The sequence below is a fragment of the Manis pentadactyla genome, chromosome 6 (assembly GCF_030020395.1).
Source record: "Manis pentadactyla isolate mManPen7 chromosome 6, mManPen7.hap1, whole genome shotgun sequence".
Taxonomy (NCBI): domain Eukaryota; kingdom Metazoa; phylum Chordata; class Mammalia; order Pholidota; family Manidae; genus Manis; species Manis pentadactyla.
The window spans coordinates 8,491,193-8,516,393 of NC_080024.1; the positions used below are offsets into that span (position 1 = coordinate 8,491,193).

The 25,201-nt window shown below is 42.8% G+C and overlaps 1 protein-coding gene across 8 annotated transcripts in view; it reads right to left on the reverse strand.

Annotated features, from left to right (window-relative positions):
* Nucleotides 1–291: 291 nt before the first annotated feature.
* Nucleotides 292–25,201, reverse strand: part of SP100 (SP100 nuclear antigen) — a 72,379-nt gene continuing 47,469 nt past the window's right edge. For 5 of the 8 annotated variants that reach the window (XM_036912680.2, XM_036912635.2, XM_057503440.1 and 2 more), the window contains 15 exons: nucleotides 23,808–23,864; nucleotides 23,255–23,338; nucleotides 19,303–19,443; nucleotides 18,288–18,341; nucleotides 14,098–14,196; nucleotides 12,488–12,535; nucleotides 11,133–11,237; nucleotides 9,389–9,531; nucleotides 8,201–8,239; nucleotides 5,868–5,909; nucleotides 4,343–4,458; nucleotides 2,754–2,874; nucleotides 2,406–2,474; nucleotides 1,747–1,890; nucleotides 292–588 (listed from right to left, as the gene is read on the reverse strand). In XM_036912680.2, coding sequence (XP_036768575.1) covers nucleotides 463–588; nucleotides 1,747–1,890; nucleotides 2,406–2,474; nucleotides 2,754–2,874; nucleotides 4,343–4,458; nucleotides 5,868–5,909; nucleotides 8,201–8,239; nucleotides 9,389–9,531; nucleotides 11,133–11,237; nucleotides 12,488–12,535; nucleotides 14,098–14,196; nucleotides 18,288–18,341; nucleotides 19,303–19,443; nucleotides 23,255–23,338; nucleotides 23,808–23,864 — 1,388 coding nt within the window. In that variant the 3' untranslated portion in view covers nucleotides 292–462. The remainder of the gene's footprint in view (nucleotides 589–1,746; nucleotides 1,891–2,405; nucleotides 2,475–2,753; nucleotides 2,875–4,342; nucleotides 4,459–5,867; nucleotides 5,910–8,200; nucleotides 8,240–9,388; nucleotides 9,532–11,132; nucleotides 11,238–12,487; nucleotides 12,536–14,097; nucleotides 14,197–18,287; nucleotides 18,342–19,302; nucleotides 19,444–23,254; nucleotides 23,339–23,807; nucleotides 23,865–25,201) is intronic. The other 3 variants (XM_057503442.1, XM_057503444.1, XM_057503443.1) reach the window with 3 other exon arrangements.

Genomic DNA, 25,201 nt, shown 5'->3' on the forward strand with positions numbered 1-25,201 from the left:
GCTTTCTATAGCAGGCAATAATCAGTAATAAAATATATTGGGAAAACGGTCACTTTCACAATCACAAGGAAAAGTATAAATACCTGAGTGTAAAAAAAAAAAAAACCAAACCAATCAAAAAACCAAGAAATGAATAAGTCCTGTGTAGGGAGAAGAGAATACTTAAGAACCTAATAAAAGTTTCAAATAAACAGAAGCACATAATATGATCCTTTATAGAAAGATCCAAAATTTTCTACTAAAATGGAGTGTAAATTTCACTTCAAATCATTCAACGGAGAACTTGACAAGACAGGTTTAAATTTTATTTTAAAAAATCAAAGAGTAGGAATGGCAACAAAAGATTTCGGAAAAGAAGTGGGAGGTGCTGTTTGCACAGCAACGGGCAGGAGGGTCAGTGTGACCACAGGCACTTATCAGGCAGCTGCTGGAGGCTCTGAAGGGGACCAGACACGGGCCTTGCTATGGAAGACTGGGCTTGCACGGAGAGCTATCTTTGCTTCTTTCCTGAATTGCAAAAATGTTTCTGAAATTATTCTCAAATTCTACCTCCAGCTGATGTCCCAGCATGATGAATTTGCTTTTATTCTGAAAAAGCAAAGAGAAAAACAAGAATAGCCATTGCCCGTGAATTGAGATTCCCATTGTTTCAGATAATCTGGAGTTCATCTTAGACTATCCCAAATGTTAAGTGAGAATTAGTCCAGTTAAAAGTGGCTTATGTTCCCTGAAAGCTTTATCGTTTCTCTTTTTCTAGAAGACAGAGGAGCAAAAATAGTATTATACCACAGTCTAATTCTTCATCAGGAACTTATTAATTTAGAAAATTTTAGTTATTTGATGTTCAAACACAGCACATACCTGAAACACTATGAGTACAGAAATATCAATGACAAACTCATGGGTGTCCATTTTTTCCTTCATTCTCTCCCCTTGAAAGTTCTAATTCTTGTTAACTTTGGATATACCACTAGGAAGTATGGATGTAAAGAAATTCAAGACTTCAAAATTCGAGAGACTTGATTTGGTATGTTCCCTTAGGGCGGAGGAACACTAGTTGCCTTTAAAATGCCCTTCTAGCCAGTGAGAGGCCTGGGAGGTCTAGCTACTAGAGGCGTCCATGAGCATCTTCCCCACAAGCACTGAGGCCATAAGGGTTCTGCCTGTAAGGAACTTCCCATGCTCTCCATCGAGAGCAGCCCTAGGAGCAGCTGGAAGCAGGCAGATGCCTGCCTGGGTGTGAGGGGGAGGGCCCTGTCCACACATTCCTGAGGGCCTGGATGCCAGAGGGCAGGGGCGCTGTGGCAGCCTGCATGGGAACGTGCCCCGTGCCTCAGAACCTGTCCCCCAGGAGGTGTTCCTGGAGTCTAGACTAAGGATAGGAGCCCAGGCCAAAGGCAGGGACCTCTGGGGCACATACTGTGCTGCCCGAGTCCAGGAGAAAAGCATGCGCTTCCATTTCTTGTGGAAGGAATCAGGCCTGCCACCTACTGTTGTCTGTGGGTGGAAATGAGCTGCCTAGAAGTGAGTGAGCGCTGACGTCCTGCGGTGATGTTTGTAATGACGCTGTCCAGTGTGTTATTGTTTTCTCCACCGTAGACCTCAGGGGTTTTAGGATATTTCCAGAATTTTTACTCGTGGGGCTTGCCACATGATGTGGGAAATTGTAACATGTACCTCGTCTGAGAAGATGAAGGGCAAAGGGACTTAACTGGAGGAAGCAGGGATGCAGGGCGAGCCACTTACCCTGTAAATTGTCCTGTGGTTCTGGAAGATGAGGCGCATGTCCCTCACAAAGTCCTGCACTTGGGGGTACAGCTTCTTCTTCAGCTTTTCCTTAATTTTGTTCAACCACATGGGCCTCTTTGGGCCCTGAGATGTCGCTCTACTCTGTTGACAAGAGCGCCGAAGGGCAGGCTATTAGCATGGTTCCCGTCTATCTTGTTCAGACGCCCAGTGTATGGGCTGAAGGTTCGTGTCCTCTCTAAATTCATCTGGTGGACACCTAACCTGCAATGTGATGGTATTAGGAGGTGGAGCCTCTGGGAGATACTTAGATCATGAGGGTGGAGCCCTCAGGGAGGGGGTTCCTGCCATTTAAAGAGAGGCCCCAGAGAGCTCTCCCGGATTCCTGCATGTGAGGATATGGAGAAGTTGGCAGTTGGCACCCTGGAAGAGGGCCCTCCCTAGACCAGACCATACTGGCTCTCTGATCCTGGACTTGCAGCCTCCAAGACTGTGAGAAATAACTTTCTGTTGAAGCCACCCAGTCTTCCGTACTTAGTGAGAGCAGCTGGAACTAAGGGCTGACTAAGCCACCCATCAACAGGCAGAGCTAATGGCAGCCTGTACCCACCGGATTCAAAGTGACAAATGACGCTCCTAAGCTTCTTGCTGTTACTTACATAATGTGGTTTGGCAAAAAAAGGGCTTTTTGAAGAGCTGTAGACCTTCAAGAGGAGGAATTCACATTTCTGCAAAAGATTGAAGATATTTTAAATGAAAAGCAGCTTGGGGAAAATGAGCTGTTACGTGTGCTCAGACAGAATGCCACATTGTAGTCCTGTGCCCCATGAAACATGCATGGGGTGGGAATTTTCTTTGGAATATGAATTTTGATGTTAGGTCATGTGATCAAAGTAGAGCAAGGGAGAGCAATTGGCCTTTGGACGCAGTTCCTTCAGCCCCTGTAAGATCGTGCTTCTCTCATGTCAACCCACAGAAGGAAGCTTCAGGTTTACATTTCAACTCACCAACTGCTCCTCATACAGCATCTGCCTCTTCAGGACGTCTGATTCCTGATGACATGCTTGGTTTTCTGGGCACTTTTTCTGAATAGCCTCTATCCTGCAATAGATGCAACTCCAAGGGTTGCTGGAAGGTCAGGCATGAGGTCAGCAAAGGAAGGTTCTCTGTGACTCAGCCACTGTTTCTACAGCTGCTAAAGTCCTCTGTTCAGGAGTGACTGGGGGCTTCCACCTCTTATCCACCTTCTCTTGACTGGACACCCCTCTGCCCTACAGCCCCATTTGGGCTCAAATGCCAGACATCCCTCCCATCAGTAGCAGTAGCAGGACAGGCAGTCTGTTGAGTGAGGTGCCACAGTGGGTGATGGACTTCCGTTCATCTTCAAGCTTAAGGTTCTCATCTAAGCCACTGTGGGCTTGGTAATGGGCCTTGCATATCAGAAATGAGGGTTGAAAAGTAATAACATAAGCACCGGAGTCTTGGTCTTTGATGAACCATCAGACCACAGTAAAAATCAGGAAACCAGTTCTTATTTCTTAACTTTGCTGAGTAAGCACAGAGAACGAGTTATAGGCACGCTCTCCTCTGGCATTGCCGTATCTATATATAGAATTCTTTATATGAAGAACAGAACATCAGGTATCTTCCATTTGCTCCTAGATTCATTCTTCACTCTTCTCTACCAGGTTCTTGTGCTGGGGGCTCTCAGACATCAGACGGATGCAATGATCCAGCCCAGAGATGTCATTCAGCCTCTCTCCTTGGTCACCTAGAGTTTGCTCAAGGTGCCCATTGTAAAGTGTCCCTGGTGCAGGGATGGGGACTAACCACGGGCTCAACAGAAGCACAGATCCGTCTTCTGCCTCTCAAATTTCCCTGCTTCAGAGGTTTACCTTGAAACCACTGGGGCCACCTGGGAGCAGGTGGGTTATGTTACATTCCTCCTGTTACAGAGGAGCAGTGCTCTGTCCTCAGAGGGACAGACACAATCCTGGTAGAGACCAGCCTCCTTGGCCACAGCAGTTCTGCTCCCCACACCCCACTCACAGGATGCCTTATCAATCTCCAAGTTCTCTCTCAGATATCACCTCTGACCACAGGTACACTTTATAGCAAAGGAAATGCAGCAGTGAGCTCATGCCCACAGAATTCATTGCCTTGTTGTGTACCTGTGACCCAGGGCTCACTGACTCGATAGACTGCTGTGATAGCCTTCTGAGGGCTCACCACAGTCCTAGCTTTGTCAGCCTTGTGATGTTCCCATAGCAGGTAGAATATGCTTTAAGCCAGCAGCTCACATATGGTGTCATCAGCCCACCAGAGTCCGTGGGTCTGGGAACGAAGTGGAGAGGTGGGGCTTATACTTCTTTCTATCACACCTAATAACCAGTTGAGTTTCTGCTTCCCATTAATCTACTACTGCCAGCACCACTAAACAGCTCTAGATCACATTCTGGATCCTGATACTTAAAAGATGCTGCTCCTTCTGCATCAAGGCACATACAACCAGCCACAGATTTTGCAGGCTGACTGTGTACGGTAGGAGGAGTTGTACCACAGGAAGAAAGGGCAAGAGGGGGCTGGTCTCACTAACCTGTGAACATCTATAGGCCGGATGTGGCATTCCTTATGAAAAGATCTTGAACAAGTATCACAGCAGAACAACAGTCCAGTTCCACGGCACACCTTACATAAATTTGAATTTTGGGGCTAGAAGGGGAGATAATGTACACATCACTGGGATCAGCAAGATCCTGGAAGGCTGACCCACTGGTCTAGAACACACAGCCTTTGCTGGTACCAAGGGGACACATAAATTTCTCTCCTCAAAATATTAAACAACATGGAGTAGAGATTGCAGAAGAAGACATTCTCATCTGCAGCGAAGTTCAGAAGAAAGTGGCTGTGTGTCAGACTACTGAAGTTTTCTTTATGTCAATGTTCTGACACAGAAAGGCTAGCAATGAAAAAAGAATGAATAAAACATAACCTAAGAAATTTATTATTCTGCTGGCAAAACCTGGCTCAGGAATACAGTGTTGTCTAGTTGTCTACATTGCATCACTTAAATTGACTCATTGAGGAGCAGTTTACTGAGAATTTGATATGATGGCATAAACAGATATCACTGCACCTCTTTTTGGCCATAAGTTCCCCATGAGTTGAAGGGCCCGGGGAAAAAGTTCATGAACTATGGATTCTTTGTCGGGAGGGCCCCATGGCCTGTGACAGGGTCTCTGGGTTGGAAAGATCAAGCACACGGATGACCAGGTGCACACCAGAGAGGACAGAGTTCTTTGGCTCTGGGAGCCTGGGGAAAGATGCCCTACGACTTGGCTTGGCATGTAAGGTATTGAGGTACCATCTCTGAATAGCCAAGAAGTGTGGTTACAGCAAGCACTGGGGTTGAAGGTTGAGGCCCTTTATCCTCATTTTCTGAGTCTGTGGAAGACCTGGGGCTTTGCTCTATATAAGGAAGGGGAGGGGCCCACAGAACTGACTGATGCTGGACGTTTCATCAATCTCAATATGTAGGACCTTCAACCATATTTAACTTCATTTAATGAAGTTAGAAATGTGACCGTGTTTGCATCTAAGTATTGTGGAGTAGCAAGCACATGTGAAAAACAATAGAATTTATAGACCAAAGTAAGAATTAGTTAAGGAACGAGTCCATTGGGGGATAAGGAAAATCACACTTCTCCTCTTTTTCTTTGGTGATAATCTATGTGGCAATAACATGTGAATCCCTACATACCATCATTTCTTGTATGAGGGCTGTGTGTGTCTGTGCTGGAGAAATGCCCAGAAGGGTGGGCACTTGACTCGACTCCCGGGACAAGCTGAGCTGAAAGAGAGCCTCTGAGGAGCTTTGCTTCCCCTGCTCATTTTTGAGGAGAAACAAAGAAATAGGAAATTTCCCTGAGCAAAAGGAAAGGATCTTTCATGCAGACACCCAGCCCTAGAGCCGTCGACCTGGCTGTTCTCTGCTTATCACACGCAGCGACGTGCTCCAGCTGAGAGAGAGCGTGCTTCAGGGAAGCACAGCAGTGACACAGATAATGTACTGAGGGAAAAGGCCTGGGTCATTCGGGGTTACGGGTGGAGGGAGTACTTACATAAGGGTCAACTAAGGTATTGTTGCGAGGTTCTGGTGTTCTCTGTAGAAAAGAAAGAAAGACTGAGTGACAATATTGAATGTGGTTTTTCATTGATCACACATCTGAGCAGACTTCTTTCTGTAAAGGATTCATGCCACAGCCCTCCCTTTGTTTCAAATGTGCTGTTTTAAGTCTGGATGTCTAACTGCAGAATAAAGAAGCACGAAGTTGTTTTGTCAGTGGCAGTTTGGCCCAATGCAAGCCCCATTCCCTAGATCGCAGACCTGAGGCGGACCTTTGTGAAGCCACAGGGAGGCAGGCCCCGGACTCCACAGCTGGAGCTGCAGCTGCTACGAGAGCACCGGGCTGAGGACTGGATACCCACAGCTCCCGGCCCCCACAGGGCCCAGAGCCCTGGACCCACGCAAGTGTCCCAGAGGAGACCTCCACCGCTGTCTGCAGCTTGCTTAGGGCACAGCCCCGCAGATCAGATGGGCCCAAGGCAGCTCTCCTCCCCAAAGCTAAGCCCCTCTCCACTTTACCCTGAGTCCCAGGGGCTTGCGTTGATCTTGGGCATCTGTGGGTTGACTTGGCTTCCTTCTGGTTTGGAATAATGAGCATCTCAGTTTTTCCCTCTTACCCAGGGCAGAGACAAGCCACCCAGTGTGATTCAAAGCCCAGCGATCTGGGAGGTGGCCAGGGCCTGTCTCTGAGTGGCTGAGAACCTCCCCCACCCCCTGACCCAGTACTTATTCTCCCATGTTAGATAATGAAGTTGAAGCAACCCTTTTAGTCTGTCGTTTCGGCATCCTTATGCCACTGGCCAAGCACACCACCTGGCACTTAGTAGTTGCTCCACAGTTGTTTGTTGAATGAATACATATGTGCACAGAAAAGAACACGGTTGTCACTCGGGAGATGAGATGTGTCAGCAGCCGGTGAGTGATCAGCTTGGAGTTTCATATCTTGGGTCTTGGAGCCCCTCAGCTATCGCCAGTGGGTTTAACAGGAAACTTATGAGCAGGGAAGCTGCCAACAGAACCACCTGCCGCTTGGCACTGACAGTGACACAAGGGACAGAAGCGAAGAGGCCAGACAAGGAAAAGACCCTCTGGGAACTGAGCTGCAAGCCCAGAGGGCACCAAGGGAGGCCGTGTGTGATGCAGGGGTAGGAGACAGCCAACTCCATGGTTAGCCCAGACGGAGCACCCTAGGCCCCCAAGGACCAGGCAGACATGCTTACACTTAATGAGCAGGACAAATACTGTCTCTTTCTCCAGAAAACCCACAGGATTGTGGAACCTAGTCACTGAATCTCTAGCACAAAGTTATTGGAGCAGGAAGCCCCAGAAATGAGCTTGGCAAAGATGTGACTTACTGGTGTGGCAGAGAGGGCAGAGGTCACCACTGTCAGAGGTTAGCAAAATGCAAGTTCTTCACCATATGGGTTTTTTCTCACACCCAGTCTTGGAGGGACCTTGGAGGATGCCACCTACCTCCTGCCTTCCCTGGAATCCACATCACATGGAAACTCCTGGCCCATGACCCCACACACTACTTTGAAGGAAAGAAACTCTCCCCTCACAGATGGCACTGAGGTCTGCAAAGTCCCCCTGGTGGGGCCACAGGGCCTCCACAAAGTTGCCGGGTCAGCAGCCTCTCCCACAGGGCACATCTGCCTCCCAACCACTCCTTTCTCTAGGGTGTCATCTCCACAAAGGAAATACACTTTCCCCGGAAGAAGGACTCAGTGTGAGTGCGTGTGTGTGTGGGGAGGCGAGGGAAGATAAAAGGGAGAGAATGTGATTTTGGTTGTTGGCCTCACCAGCTGACATACTGCTATGTATCCAATCCAACAGGGAATTCTCCTCTGTTAGACCAGCTGGAGTGACCATGGGACGTTTCTGGGGAAATTTGCCACATTCCTATTTCATTAAAGCTAGAACTGAAAAAACGCAATGACCAGAACAGTCCGTGTTGCAAAGGCGATAAATCACGAAGTGTATTGTTTTGTGCCTTTCAAAATCCTGCTTTGCCAACTCCAGTACCCTTGTCTATGTTTAATTTTAAGACAGGATGGCATTCACATATTTTTCTAAACCAAACATATGCCAGTTCTGTCTCATTTCCTATTTTTAAGGATTATTCCCACCCACCTCAAATGTTTTCATGCTCCAAGAAGTCCTGGCCTCACATACTGCAATGTTTGAAAGTGTCAAGTGCAAAAGCATCATGTTATAAAATCAAGTTTCATCACAATTGGTTAATTTGGGAACTATAAAAAGGCCAGAGAGATGGGAGATAGACAAGAGGAGAGCTAAGACATTGGTGGAAGGTCATGTGATAATCACCTTTTTCCTTTTTCTTGATGGGTTTGGTAGAAATTCTTTCTGAAAGAGAAACGAGATTAATGTTGAGATTGGTTCTTGTTTGCACTTTGTGAGCTTGGTACTTGCAGCTGTCTGCTGCGTACGTTCTATTGTCAACACAAATTCAAGGTGTCTTCCTGGAACATAACCTTCCTCTCCAAACAGGTTGCTCTCTGCTCTCCCGACTCAGCTTGAAAAACTGTGCCTTGTCCCTTGCTCTCCTTAGAAAGTCTTGCCAGATTTTCCTTGCCAACCTCCTACACCCACCTCTTCCTTTCCTCTCCCCCCAGTGCTTCTCTGGCTTGTGTCTTCATACCTCATGAACCACAGCTGCTCCACTACACACCCCTGGTGAGTGACTGACAGGTGTCAGGCCCCATTAGTGGCCGTGGGCACACAAAGGTGTCCAGGCCTTTGGGGAGTCTTACAAGAGGGAAAGCGGGCATGTCATGGGTAAGGATGATGAAGTGTAAACTGTGCTCTCAGAGTATTTTGGGATCTAGAGGTGCATGAGGGTGGTAGGCTGAATAATGGCCCCCCAGAGATGTTCAGACCTGGGAATATGTAAACTTAGGTGGTAAAAGGGGCTTTACAGATGTAAATTAAGGACCTTGAAGTTCTGATTATCTGGATGGGCCCAGTGGAATCACAGGAGTCCTTCTAAGAGGGAAGCAGGAAAGCCAAGGTAAGTAGTAAGAGATGTGATGCTGGAACAAGAGGTTGGAGGGATGCGAGGAAGGGGCTTCTGGGAGCTGGAAAAGGCAAGGAACAGAGTCCCTCTGGAAGAGCCCAAAGGTCCGCCCTGCTGACACCTTGACTTGAGCCCAGTGACACTGATTTCAGACTTCTGGCCTCCAGCCTGTAAGAGGTTAGATTTGTAATGTTTGAAACCACTAAGTTTGTGGCAAGTTGTTCCAGCCGCAACAGGAGTCAAATGCAGCGAGTTTTGGAGGACTTCAGAGTGTGCCATTCGAGCCAGACCTCGCAGGTTGAGTGGGGTCATAAGCCCCTAAGGTAACACCTTGAGTGGAATGTTAGTACCAACATTTGCACTGTGATCTGGGCAAGGGGGCTCATGATGGTTTTCTGGACACTGAGAAATCTGCTAATGCCTGGAGTTGGTGAACTGTGACCTTACACCCTTGATTCAGACCCTTTGTCATTAGATACCTCAATCAGGACCTTCAGGGGCCATCCGCCACAGCGCAGGCTCAGCTTCCAGTTCTTGGATGATGCGTAGTTCCCTTCGATTTCGAATTCCCTGAGGGTGAACCACCTTCCATCCTCACTCTGTATGCATTTGTCCAAGACGCCTGTGAGACCAGGACAAGCTGAGCTCCCTGTGTCTCCAGGGAGTGCCCCCAACTGTGAAAACCCCAGGACTCAGCCCCCCACCACTGGATCTGGGCCACCCACTTGGGCTCAGAATCAACAGCAGGAGAGCTGACTTTCCTTTCGGGGGCCCTAAAGCGGCCTGAAAGGTGAGGGTGGGGGAGACTTCCTGCCTTGTGTGCACATTTCTTTGACCTTCATACAATGAGAAGAACAGTTATTACCAACATTCACTTTTAAAAAGTTCTTCACTATATTCAAAAGGGGAAAAAAATGAATGACTGAAGAAAAACGAGCAGGATTCTTTCCCTTCTCTGAGACCCGGGATAGAGTCAGGCTGGGTTTCAGATGGGGCAGATGAGGGCACACTGGTGGCCACGTGGTGTCTGTCACCACAGTACATCTGTCTCGTCTGGCTCAACAGCTAATCATCCCGCTAATAGCCATCAATTATTTCTCATATTTTGGACTCATGGCTATTTTATGTTAAGAGTGATTATAGACATATTATTAAGTGGGAAAAGTTAAATAATACATCTGCAATATAATCATAGGACAAACATTTATACTTGTTGGTGCCCAAAGAACTATACTGTGTGTGTGCTTGGGACGATTGATCATGACAGATTTGTACTGTACTTCAACAATTATGATTTGCAAAGTATTTTGTATCTATCTCATATTACTTTTAATATTTATTATACTATATCTCTTTTTTTCTTATAATAATATGGCGAGGAAGCTTTTATTATTCTGATTTTGTAGAGAAGGAAGTTCAGGATGAGAGAGACTGAGTAACTTGGCCCAGATGAAAGAGATGCTCTTGGTGAAGCTGAAACATGAATTCAGGTCTGGCTCTAAACTGTGTGCTCCTCCCAGTTAGTATAAAGCTGTACAGAATTATAAGGACTGGGGCTCTAAATGCCACTGGATTTCTCGAATGTGTACAGTCTCTACCCTTCTTGAAGGTAGATGTTGAAGCACTTGCTCTTGTATTGGGTGCTGGGTGGGCATCCTTTTCCTTGGTGGAAAGAGGAGAAGGCTTGTAAGTTAATGTTTATTAATTTAAGAATGTGAAAATGCCATCTTTCCCCTCTCCCATCTGGGATGCTGTGCAGGAAAGACCCAATGGAGCAGATTCATGGCTGCTATCTTTCAAAAGATCTAAACTTCTGGTATGTGTGAGGAAGAAGGGGCTTGCATAACAAATCCTGATAAAACCCCTGGAATTCTAGGCTCCAGGCAGCTCCCCAAAAGACAGCCTTTCACATGTGTTGTCACAACTCATTGCTGGAGAATTAAATGCCTCTTGTGTGACTCCACTGGGAGAGGATTCTTGGAAGCTGGCTTCTGGTTTCCTTTGGATGTTGTCCCATTGCTGATTTTGCTTTGCATCCTTTCGATTTTAATAAATAAATCATAGCCAAGAGTTCACTATATGCTGAGTCCTATGAGTATTTGTAATGATCACCAGACCTGGGGCTGATCTTGGAGATCCCCAGCCCAGGTATCTACCCCTGAACAATGTATTACTCACACAGGCATTTTCCAGTTGAAAAGCGTAAAAGACCATAAGACTCACCTTGTTTCATTTTCTCCTTATGTAAAATCCCCTTCACTTTGCCACAGGTCACAGGAAGCTCAGGAAGTCTAAAATCCATATTTTTATCTCTGGGAATTCTTGGAACTGCAAGGGAGCATTATTTTTCTCATTCCATTCTCCTCTACAACTGTGCACCGTCCCCTCACCCATCTTGAGATCCTTCTTTTGTGACTTAAAGTGTATTGGAAGGATCCCCCCATGAGTTAGTCACATTTCTAGGTCCTTCCTTATGGCAGACTAGATACATGAAGATAATGACATTCTCCAAAATCCCATGTAAAAGCCTTGTGTCAAAGGGTCTGAATTCCCAAGCTTTTTGGCCACAACTACTTATTACACAGTGATTTTCCTCTGGCTGTTTTGAGGGAAATTTCTAGTCATATTACTACTTTGAAGTCATGTAAGTGGGGAAATAATCTTCAATTTTATTTTTGCCCCCCAGTTTGGGGCATCAACTGAGAAACAAAGCAGGTCTGCAGCGGGGCCCCAGCAGGGCCAGTCTACCCTCCCTCCTTACTCTCTGCCTTGTGTCACTTCCCCTTCGTGTCAGCTTTCTTTATGGCTGAAGGGGACACCAGGGTGAGGCCCTCTAGAAGCAACTGTAACTTGCACAGGGAGAGGGCCTCTGCACACCCATGGGTGGGACTGCCAGGATCTGATCCCACTGAGGCAGGTATTTAAAGTCTTCACATGCACTTCAGTAGCACTTGCTCCTGCCCTCTGGCCAACGTTGAGGGGGGCCCATTAAAGACACATTTGGGGGCTTCTGTCCAGATGGGAAGGGTGGGGGCTCCATGGCGATCCAGAGCCAGTTTCATTAGAGCTGTGGTGGGCTAGGAGGCCACTCAGTCTAATTCTTTCTACCCACTCACTTACAGAACAGGAAATTGAGGCAAAAAAGACTGTGACAAGCCAAAGTTGCACAATCAAAGGAGGCTTCGAAATTAGAACCCAGGTCTTGTGTTTACCACCTGGGGTTCCCGTTGGTGGGCAACCTTGGCTCTCTATGTGGATAACAGAAGGGTCAGCTAGTATCATGTGAGTCACACACTTTATACTTTCACTTTATATTTCCCTCCCCCAAAGATGTCAGTGCAACAAAGGGGGCCCTGCCCAGGCCCAGGGAAGCCTGGGGCCTCCTTCAGACTGACTAGCTAATCAGTGGAGGACGTTGTCCTCAGCCTGTCATGTTGTCAAACTAAGGCTGATGAGTATCCTAAGGTTTGTTACCGGCTCCTTATGTCAATTAAGAAAGTTGATCACTTACAACACTCAGTGTAAAATAAGAATTTAGATGCTTAATTACTTAAAGTGTATTAATTATTTCTTTTTACCTCTTCTTCTGATTCTTTTCAAAGACCCAGTGTTAACAGGTTTTCTCCCTGAGGAAATAGAAAAAGAACATAAATCTCTCATATTTATAGTATGACACTGCAAATAGTCTTTTACAAAAACACCATTCAAACATAACTTTTCTGTCTTGTACTTCCAAGAAAACAAAAACAGCAAATGCCTAGATTGGAAGTTAAGGACATTTTCTGTAAAGGGCCAGACGGTAAATATTTAAGGCCCATCATTTCTGTTGTGATTGCTCAACTCTGCTGTTGTGTCGTGAAAGCATCCATGATACGTAAGTGAAAAGATGTACCTGTGGCTGTCTTCCAACAAAACTTATTTACGAAACATTCAGTGGACTGGGTTTGCCCTGTGGGCCAAAATTTCCTGAACCCTGGCCTAGCCTATGTTACACAGATGATTCTTAACTGAGATTCATTCTCTATTTCTTTTACTAATATCTCCAAGTCATTCCAAATAATTTTGAAGTAGCATTTTATGTATTTCCCAAGCAACACGGTGGGAAGAATAGTGAAGTAAGGCATCCGTGGCGAGCTTACTGTGTGCCGGAACCATCATTAGACCTTGTCTCTACTAACTTCATCCATAGAACAAACTGATCAGACTGATCCTTAGGACAAACTAATACTATCATCATTTTACAAGAGAGGAAATCAATGCACACAGATAAAAATACTAATTAAGTAAAGGTGTGGAAGATTTCCTTTGAAAAAGAGACAGAGAGAAAAGGCAGTAATGTAAAATCATGGGGGAGACCTCAGGGTGGATTTTACCATTAACTGGTCAGATATCTGCCATGAACTTAAACTTGAAAGATTTTTGTACTGAAAATGGTGGTGAAAATGAGGAAGGACTTCAAAAATAATCTATCGAAGGGGAACTTATAGAAGTTATTGCCCAAGTGCCTAGAAACAGATGTAGAGGTCTTAAAATGATCTTCGAAATGATGCATTGCTATTCCTGCCCTCCTAGTCAGTGATGCGGGGAATCCATTAAAGATTTGGGAAATTCATTAGACACTCCTTGGGTTCCCTGTTTACAATGCAGAAGAGAAACCTGCCCATGGCCCCAGTCCAGGGGTCGATCCACAAGATGCGAAGGTGTATGTGAAGGTGGGATGGGCCTGGGAGGGCAGTCCGTTTATAATTATTTGTCTCATTTTGTTTTACTTTATAGTTGGGTAAACTGAGGCAGAAGAGGTGAAATGACAGACCCAAGTCTAAACGGTTCCCTGAGGGTGATGGACACGAGGAAAGACGGCCACATCACTTGTGAGTAACACGGTGTGTTCTTCGGCTACAACTCTTTCCAGCCTCGAGAGCTGTCAGCGCAGCAGCGGCTACACTGGTGGGCCTGGGCTCTGGGCTCTGGTTGCAGATTCGTCCCCAAGTTACTTGTTGGTGGTAGTATCACCTTTCTATCTCTGTCACGTTTTGGAAAGTGACTAAATCTGATGTATTTCTCAACAGTTAGTATTGCTACCTAAAGCAATTATGGAAATACGTTGTTAAAAGCCCAGAACAAAGCATGCACATTAAGGTGTTAAGTTATTGCAAATGTACGTTCTTTTTCTTTTCTTTTTTTTTACCTCTTGGTCTGTTTCTTGTCCACGAGGCTCTGTTACTCTGAGTTTGGGTTCTATGTCCGCCTCTCTTTCCCATGAAGAAAATAGGAAAATAGGAAAATGCTAAAATATAAAATACAAAAATTTTTATTCTATTTAGCCACAAGTGATGTGGCCGTGCCTCCTCATGTCCATCACCCTTAGGTAACCATGTAGACGTGGGTCTGTCACCTCACCTCTTCTGCCTCAGTTTACCCAACTGTAAAGTAAAACAAAGTGAGATAAATAATAAAATATAAAACATAAAAATGCCAAAAAGTTATGCTGAATACAATAGTGCTTTAAAAATTCCATTTTAGTTTAAGGTTTTAACAGCCTAATGCACAAAGGAAAATATATAACCCATAGCTTTGCATTTACCAAACCTTGGATGGTTAACCTGGATTCATTCTGATTTCATATTCTTTACCCTCACACTAATCCAAATTCATTTATGTCTACATTAACAATTAAAAAAGGAATTTAAGACAGAGTTTCATTTCTTGTATCTTAAGAAACACAGTGAGAGGAGTAATACTGAGACCTAACAGTGGTTATATGATTATTATATGCTCGACACAACTACAAGACCCTTACATCTACTAATTTATTTATGAGACAGTTACCTTTACTCTCCCCATTATCCATGAAGAGACTGAAGCATCCAGAAACTTAAAAATTAAGTGAAGCAATGCAGTCTTCTTCTGTTCGAGAGATGGAAATCCAGGGCAACAATGCAAGAACTTGGCTTGTCTAGACAGACATGATGTGAGCTACACAAATGAAATGCTAGCCATCATCTTAGCCTTGATGAGGGTTTTGGGGCTGAAAATAGAGTGCAAGTGAGCAAAGACCTTGATCACATGAGTTTCGACAAAAAATTAGGATCTAAGGAACTATCCGAGAAAATATTGCCCAAGGGGAACTTACAGGAATAGAAGTTCAAGTCCTAGAAACCTTTAGTGTTGACGGTATTGAAGAAGGGCTCATTGAAACCCTAACTCAGGGGATTATGCTCTTGGGTTCATAGGGCGACGGGGTGTGGGTGGGAGGAGGGGGAGGCCCGCGCAGAGACAGCCTCCGAGAGCCACGTTCAAACACGCCGATCTGCGAGGCAGGGCCACGAAGTGCCCGGCCTTCCTCCCGTCCTCCCTCCTTCTCTCTCTCTGTCTTTCTCTCTTCCTTCTTTTTTTCTTCAGTTCTACAGCTAGACTGCAATTTGGGCTTATTCAGCCAAAGATATCTTAGAAAAACACACCGTCTTTTTCTGTCCCTGTTTTTTCCTGGTACTGCTGGATTCACCTTTATTCAAATCTGTTGAGGCCAAATGAATTAAAGGTATAAAAGTCGTCTAGTTCAGCTTACCAGAGCTCTCCTCCCTGGCAGATTTGGTGCTTAAGATCTGCTAATTATACAGAGGCACTGGGCTTTCCTTAATAATTGTTGTTTGTGAATTTTCTTGCTCAAATACCCCCACAGGAAGTAGAGTGGCTGTTCTTAGGTTCCCTGTCCAAATACTGTCCATCGACATCACAGACTTGCTATAGAAGTTGAGTGAAACGCTCTTCTCCTCTTAGGGCGTGTGAGGAGGCTCTAGCCTCCAGCAATCGATCTGTGTCTCCGGGAGTTATGGGGGAGGCAGAGACATTTAAATAAGACTCCAAGCTGGAGGGGTAGGGAGGGCAACTACACTGGGAGCCAGCTAAACGCCCACTAGGAGGGCTGTGAAGAGGTGTGGGAAAGGAGGCGAACTGCCCACGCCGCTCCTGTCATAATGGCCAGTTTTGAAGCTCGTATACCTCACCCCAAATGGGTACCTTGAAGGAAGACTGAGTTTTAGTGACCGTTAGTATAGATGTGGTCTGATTCACAAGGAAGCTGTGGGAGGTTTGGGAGTGTGCAACGGGTACAGAGAGCATGGATAAGGAAGCATGATGAACCAGTAACGATGAGGTCTGGTAAACAGAAAGTGGATAAAGAAGGGTCATCATTATTTGTAGATAAAAGCAAGAGTGTGGAGAGTATTGGCCTTTAAGTAATAATGCTTATAAAGTATTATATAAGATGTAATCTTTCAAAAAAGATATAAACATCCTCACCTAAGTTCTGAACAAATCATTCACATTATGTTTTTAGGTGAAGACAAGAAAGAAAATCTGAAAATAAAAATATAGGGGATCTCAAGCTGATTCAGATTTCAGCAAGAAGATGGGAAGCTGTAGTACAAAAATCTGTGCACCTTCTTTTACTGTTTTTATTTTAGGTAAGATCCTTTTCAGGCTCTTCTCTATTTCTGACAACAAAATTGAACTCTATGGGTTTGTGTTTCTTGTAACGCTAACTAATGAGATTCCAGAGATCAGATTTTAAAAATGAAAAATCTTTATAACTAACAAGGAATTATGGAAAGAGATGGAAGGGAAGTCCCCTCAACCCCAAGCTGTGGAAGGACAGAGTTTTCTGTGCCATACGACTAATTAAAGATTTATGATTTGACAAGATGTTAAATTGAGAAATTTCATAATAAGATTAAGTCCTGTTCCATACAATATGGAGATATGTCTCTTGTAATTGCCATCAATTTGTTCTGTTTCTGTTAAAAAAATTTGTCCTTGGAAAAGTTATTTGGGTCTTGTAAAATTCCCCCAAATTAGAAATTATCCCTACTTCTCATGAACCCAATTTCCACAGAAACCTTAATTCTGATTGACTGTCTTGATAATTTGGGGACATAGTCATACTATTTTAAGTGACATCTGGATCCCTAAACTGCATAAAAGCTTTCAAGATTTTATATGAAACAGAAAAAGATCCTTGGCATTATGACTTCCTCACATGCAAGTAGGTAATAAAATGACCATAGATTTTTCTATTTAAATAGAGATTTTGAGAGACTTCTCTCATTTAAATTCACAGCAGCTATTATGTAATAGGAAAAAAAAAGATATTCATTAGCAACAAATTTATACAACATATAAAACTTTTAAAAAAATGTAAGAAAATTCTTAGTGAAAGAACATTAAATAAGACATGAATAAATGGGCAAAAGTTTCTGTTCTCCCCAGTTAACCTGCAAATTCAATGCATTTCTAATCAGAGGTTCCAATAAACGTGGGAAGGAGGTGGGGGGAATCATCTTGAGTTGATTCTAAAATTCACCTCCAGTGAGTCAGGACGGTGCTGCCTCTGGGTTCTCCTTTCTTTTCTGTATCCCTTCAATTGCAAAAGAAAACCTAGTAGCTAGGTAAAGGCCCTGTATGATCCAAGTGGCAATTCACATCATGATGTAATAATGTAGGGAATATTTTTACATTGCCATTTCCCATATGCACAGGGAGGCAAAACCCACAGGATTATAGACGTCAACATTAAAAATGACCAGGTACTTCAAACATTTGATTCTAGAATCAAATATAGAAAACTATCTTTAAAATCTTCAGCTAGAAATGGCCATTATAAATATGATGGGAAACTCAAGAATCAGAGAAAAAAAGAGCTGGCAAATTTGACTACTTAAACATTTATAAGTTTGCGAAGACAAAGGATTCCCTTAACAAACCTTAAAGTAAAACAAACGGAATAACATATTAGCAACATATACAACTAGGGTTTAACAAATGTGTCATATAAGGATTTCTACATTCATTCAGCAGTGCCAGAAAAAGAAAAACACCACAACAGGAAACTGACAGCATTCTGAGACAGAGTTCTACGATGAAGAAAAATGAATGACCAATAACAAATGAAAAATGCTCAACCCACTAGAAATGAAAATTGTGTGTTAAAAGCACCCTTAAATAAGACTATTTATTGTTCAACTGAAAATGCTAAATATTTCTGTTGTCTAGGTATGATATATTAATTTTAAAAAGCAAGAAAAGGAACAGTATGTACAGAATTACCTTACTAAGATAAATGAAAATCTATTTGAAAATGTATTAATACATGCATCGAAGAATTATGGAAAGATATGCACCAATGTTTATAAGAAATATATATTTTAAAAACAATAAAAAGCAACATGAAGGTCTGAGCATCTTTGAAAAAAATAGTTACTTTAAAAGGCATGCATTTTTTGTCTTCTGAAAGATACAGAAAATAACAATAATAAATGTTAGCATTGAAATAGTTCATTTATAACATAAAAATCAAGTCAATTCTTAATTCATTCTTACTTCTTTTCCCATCGTGCGTTCCCAAAGTAGAATTGTTTCCATTATCCATGGTATCTAGGCAGTAATAAACAGTGGTCAGAGAACTATAATTTATAGCTAAAAGTTACAAATCTTATGATTGTAATTTCCAAATTCACATTGTGGAAGGTTTGAGTTTGTAATGATGTTCCTTCTAAAGGAATCACATAGGTACTGAATTCAGATCTAAGGTGTTGCTTTGTTTCTCTGAGACTTTGAGGAAGTTCTTAATGACTTAAGTGCCTCGGTTTCTTATTTGGAATGAGGAGAGCAACTGTTTCCCTGTTCAGGCCTTAAATTTTTTATGAAGATAAAATAAGATGTTGTTTGCAAGTGTTAGTAAGAAATCACCATATAAATCAATATATGCCGGAGGGCATCCTTCAAAACTATACATTGAGTTTGAGAATAGTTATCTGAGGTCTTTTTTCCTGACAGGTCGCAGGACCATCTGTCCTTTGAGGTCTTTCCAAGGTTGTGACAAAGTAACACTATTGTTATCTGCCAACAGAAGAACACTTGGATTTCTTTGTTCCATAGACAGGGGTGGAAGTCACTATATAAATCTGACACTTCAGTATTAATGTGCTAATACAGTACTCAAGGTACTGCCATTTTTACCAATGGATTTCTACGACAGCTTCCATGTATAATCAACAGGGCTGATCCTGTTAAACAGAGCTTATAAAGGTCTCTTGCTTCCCTGCAGTTCCCAAAAGGGTCAGATCAGACAAACACAGAGACTGGGATTTGGGCGTGGGCTGATCCCTTCCTTTTCAAAGTGTGCTCAGAGGCAAGGGCAGCAGGAAATGGAGCTCTGACTATAGACCCCTGATACCCGGCAGCCAGGGCCCTGGGACCCTCGCCTTCCGACCCTCGTCCCCTCCCGGCTGGTGAGCTGTCCGATGTTCTCCTTGACTCTGACCCCCTACCCCATACCCACGGTTTGTGGTAGCCACTGAACCACCTCTCCAATAAGGCCCTTGGGCAGCCTTACCGATCACGTCAGAGGCTTGGCTACTTTCCACGTCAGAGGCTTGGCTACTTTCCGTCCTTGCTCCTTGGCCTCTTGGCACCCCTTCTGAGAAACACATGACACAGGAACACTTCTTGTTTTCATGTCTTCGTAGCTCTGCTCCTAGTTATGATTTGTAAAGAGTTTTCATTTGCACCCCCTCCTTCCCACTGACCTTCCTTTCCCCCCTCCTACATCAAAGCATGGCCCCAACACGGAAATATTTCTTTTATTGCTCCTCCTTGTCTCTGTCCCTTCCTTTCAGTCTTTTTTTTTTCTTTTCACCAAATCACTATCATTTTCTAATTTCCCGTTATATGCTTCTCTCATTCATTCATTGGTGACATTTTGTGCATTACTTTCATATTTACTTTTATGTGAAATGTTTATTAAGTTTATATGAATACACATGTGTATATGAAGAATTAAATTATTAACATAATTTTTGTAAATATTTTATATAAATGCTATAATAAACTAACTTTGCCAGACAAATTTCCAAATGTTGGACTACAGAAAGTGAAAAATTTTTTCTCACCCTCTCAACAAATGTGCTAAGCTTTTTCATGTGCCAGGTGCTGAGATGGGCACTGCTGATAGCACAGGGCACAAGCATTGGTTCTTGTCAATCTTATGAGCACCCAGGGAATTGACACACAAATGAGTGAATATATTGACATATGAAGAGTGTTAGGACACAGATCATGCAGTGAACTCTGGGGAGGCAGGCCAACGCAAGAACTAGCCTCTGATGAGCGCACAGGGGTATCACAGAAGCAGGAGTCAGCTAGATTAGGTAGGAAGGAGTCAAGACAATGACTTCAAATGGATGCAGAGGCATGTGCAGAGGTCTAGACTCAGTGAACTCAAGTAACCAAAAGGAGTTTAGCATGTTCGAGCATGGAGTGAGAGAATGAGGGGCAACAGTGAGGATGGATAAAAAGGCAGGAGGTCTGAGGTAGGTGGCTTTGGAAGACTTAGTCCTAAAGGAAATTAAAGAACTTTGGATTTTATGAAGGAAGCAGCATGAATATGTATGCATTTTTGAAAGATCATTTTAACTAAATTACTTAGGATACATTTGGTGGGATCAAGACTACAAGGAGGACAAACAGGAGCCTGTAGCTTTAGCTCAGTTGTGAAGTCATGTAGATATAGATTAGAGTGACAGCATGGGAATGGTGATAAATGGACAGATTGGAGACATTTAAAAGGAAGAACTGATAGAGTGAGGTGGCAGATGGGGTATATCAATTGAGGAGTCAGTGGTGTTATGAATGACTGAGAATTTCAACTTGAAAGCATGGGGCAATTATTGGTTTGTTTTGGAGATAGAGAACCCTGGAAGAGCAGATGCTGGCTTAGGGGGAAAGATGATGTGCTCAGTTTTAGAAGTGTTAAGTTTGAACATCTTGATAGACATCTAAGTGGAGAAGGCTAGGACCTTCAGAACTTTGGACAGAGGTCTTTCTGCCACTCGGATGAATGAGTTTAGATGCTGAGCAGACGGGGCTGGGCTGGTTATATATGTTTAAGAACCTTTAAGTTGTGGGTGGTGATGGATGCTATGAGTGGATGAAATGCCCCAGTGAGGAATTGTAATCTGGGTCAGTTACAGGGGACACTTTGATACCTGGGAACTCATTACCCTGAAAAATTACTGCTACTGTGAACCACGTCTTGTGCCACAGTTTCCTTCATCTCATGATCATTTCAGATCTCACAATTTCCATCTCTCTCCTCTACCCTTAACACCCTCTCTCTACTGTTTTCCTCTCATCTTTTAGCTCTTTCTCTTCCTAGTTCTCTTTGCAGCTTCTCTTTACTCCTCTCCACTTATTAACCCATCCATGTATGTGTCTCAGTCTATCTATTTTTCTATGTTTCTATCTCTGGATCTAGTTTTATTATTGAAGTAATCCTCTTTCTACTGTCACTTTGCTTTCTGCTTTCTCTTTGATTCTAGTCTGTTTCTCTCAGTCTTATCTTGATCGTTTGGCTGTTTACAATTACAATCTTTGTCTTTATCTGTATTTTCTTCATCTATATTCACCTTCCTCTCAGAGATTACTACTTTCATCATCACCAAATGCCTGCTCCTTTGTCACTGACTCCCCTATCGAACACTATTACTCTTGCCAGGTCCCTGTGAACTTTCTACATTACAAACCTGTCAGTTAGCCATGGACTTTACTACCATGTTTCTGGCACAACTTCTGAGAGGTATCTTGAAAATCATCACTCTTACCTCACAAAAATCTCCAATCTGGTGATATTGAGACTCCACATCTACTTGGAAAAACTTGAAACTTACTCAGATATCTTTTCATTTGGAGACCCAGGCTATCTTTCCATTCTTTCTCCTTACATTATCCACTGAGTGTCACCTTGCTCCTTTCAGGAGCCCCACTCTTCTTTCTCCTGGCTCCCTCAAGCCTGTTGAAAGCAGTTCAGGTCTGTGCACAAGTCTCTGTGTCTAGGAATGTGCATGTGTTTGTGTGTGCACGTACATGAAATGTTTTTGGGGAGAGACAAGGTAAAGAAGGAAGAACTTTTCCTCTGTGCAGATAGGAAAACAAAGATAATTTATAACTGGCTTCACCATCACATGCTAACAGGCTGGCATCTCTTCTGACTTTTTTCCTCTATTCATCTGAAGAGCTTTGAATTCACAGGACAATGAAGGGAAATAAGGAAATGACCTACTCTAGACAGTGACCAGCGAACACACTTCAAGGTGGTCGTGCTCATGTGTGTTCATTGCTCAGATGAGCTGAGAAAACACCTACTCTAGTAATTACACCTTCTGTCCAACAGGGATTTGTTCTGTCACCTTTTCTATCTAGCCACACCTATCCTCTTCATTTCTCAATTTTCTGCCCACTGCCCTGCACATTTCCATTCTGTCACTTGATTCTGCGAGCTTCTCCCTGATTTCTCTGGTTCTCCATGTTACTTTCTCTCTTTTCATCAATGATGATGCTTGTAATTTCTGTTCCTTTTTATTTCTCTACCCTTGGCTCTATCCATCTAGATATTTTGTATATCTAAGAGCTTGCTCCATTCCTACCCTCTTTGGCTCCTCATGATTTTCATTTTTATATCAATCTATCATCTATTATCTATCTATATCTTTCCAATATCCACACCAATATTGGTGGTTATATATCCACCAACGTATTATATACTTGTCAAATAAGTTTTCTTATATCAGGCATGGATACGTTCCACTGGGCATATGCCAGGTCCCTGGTACCTCCTCTTTGGGTTTTGATTATGTGACTCAGCTTTTATCTTCCTGCCTGTTACTTACAACAGTCACCCTTTTTGACCCTTATACATTTGTATATCTTTTTCGTTATCCCAAAATGGGAATAGCAGAGTTAGCCTGTCTAAGACTTAAGGATTTTGTGATGACAAAGTAAGATCTTATTTGCCAAAGTACTTTGAAATAACATGATGTAATCCAATTACAATGTGATAGACATCTGTCACAAACTGTATTAAAGTTTGAGAGTTTTTGATCTGGAGCTTTTATTTCTGTCTAAAATCACATAGCAGAACCAGTTGTCTTTGAGGCTTTTACAATTACAAATGACATTGGTGTTAGTCAATATATCACTGTAGAATCTAAGATCTTAGTGTTAGTAAGCATGGCAGTAGGTCTTTAAAAAGATACCATCATTTTGCTATTTATTTCTTCAACAAGAGCAATACGTAATTACATACATTTGGTCAATAGGACTCATCCTGTTAAACACTAATTTATAATAATTTCCTGCCTCCTTCCATTTTCTAAAATGCTGATAAGGAGTTCCCAGGGTTAACTGGATACAAAGTCTTCAAGGTGCTCAGAACAAAATGTGTCAGGAAACGGTAGTTTTTAATTCCTGACACTCTGCAGGCCAAGGCTGGGCATCCTAATCTTCTTTACCTGACCCACTTCTTAGGGCTGAGCTAGAAGTTTCCTGAGGCTCTTCTCCATTACTCAGTTGTGAAAAGTCACCACTGCCGATCCCTGCAAAAAAAATAAAATTCCTTAACAGTCTCAGTCTGTGTCCTCAGAACCAACCCAGCACCAACTTCTTTTTTTTCTCATTTATTTATTTACCTGTGAGACAATTTAAGGTCCACTCTTTTTCTTTTTTTTTAAATGAAAGGTATTATTGATATACAATCTTATGAAGGTTTTACATGAGCAACATTGAAGTTTCAACTTTCACCCATATTATCACGTTCCCCCCCACCCCACTGCAGTCACTGTCCATCAGTGTAGTAAGATGCTATAGAGTCATTACTTATTTTTTCTGCGCTGCCTTCCCTGTGACCTACCTATACTGTGAGAAGCACCAAATTCTTTAAAAGGAAAATTGGAAAGGGGAAGCTTGTGTAGAAGGAGTAAGAATATTCCTACCGCCAAGCTCTATTGACCTGTTGGTCAAGGTTGTTCCAGGATCCATTCCCAAGGACTGGAGACAACATCTTACCTTCTCTATTTGTCGGCATATATGTCTGCTTCCAGATTTTCCTCTTACCCAGGGAGGCTGTGAAAGCAACATTTTCAAGATGTCAGAACTTCATCAGCTGGGACGTTGGTGATCATGTGGGCAGAGCACCCTTCCCCCCCAGGAGTTACTCTATCCTATTCATGTGAATGAAGAATAAACTTGTATGGCACTTGTACCACTGAACATTTTGAAGCCCACATGTTATATCAATTTGCCTAGCCCACCCAGTTAAAAACGCATGTCAATCATCTAAAATCTTAATTTAAAAATTTTAAATGGTATAATAAAAAATTTGAATGAAGCTTTTGTAGCAGAACAAGATATTTGTTACATCAAGAGCTTTAATTGCTCCTATGTATTACCCCCAAAAATAGATTTGTTCCCAATATCTGCAGGATCTAGACAGTAAAGGAAAACACCACCAGTAATCTAGGATTGAAAGGTTCGTAAGTCTATGACTACACCCCCGGTGGGCAGGATTTGGACTAGAAAGACTGATCATTTCTCTCTTCCCATCTACTAAATGGAGCAGAGACTTAGAATCCTTTGGCTCTAAATGCAAAATCAAAGAAGTTTTACCACTATTTTTTTTCTTAGGTTTATGGCCAACTAATCTGGCAGTGAATCTAGACTTGAGCTGCCATGAGTCTGTGTAAAATCTTTATTTATCATATTTGGTTGAATTCACACAATTTGTTGCAGGAACATTAATATGGTATATTTAAGAATGGATTCTGTCCCAGACCAACTGTGAGGTGTTTTATGATATATAGGATATAAAGCACATTGTCTTTCTAAAACATTACTATTTTACATCTGGTTTGAAAGGTTTTGGATAAGGGATTATGGCTGTTTGCTAGGAGTCCAGGCTGTTAGTTCTGCCTCTTCTGGTAACTTCCCATATGTGATGTTTAAAAGGTCCTTAAATGTTTATGTGCTGGAGTTTCCCCATCTGTGGAATGGAGGAGAACAACAGTTATCTGACTTGCTTTTTAGGTTGCTGTCAACATAAACTGTTACTTATTGTGAAGATATTTTCAAGTATCATGTAGGTCAATGTCGTGTTGGGATCATCTGTCAAAAGCTATAAACTAACGACAGCTTAATCACCAGAAGCTTGCTTTCTGTCAGTAATTAGAGTCTATGCTCAAAGTCTTTTAAGTTTTTAACAAGTTTGTGACAAAATCAAAGAATGGCAGAGAGCTCCACTTTCTCTACTCTCTCCAAAATAGGGGGTGGGCAGGGTTGAGAATCACTCTATAATCCAATACTTTGCATCAATAAATCTGAGAGCATGTAATTGCAACAGTACCCTGTTCAATCAGAATCATCTTGCTAAACCTGAATTTATAAGGGATCCTGGGCTACAGAGT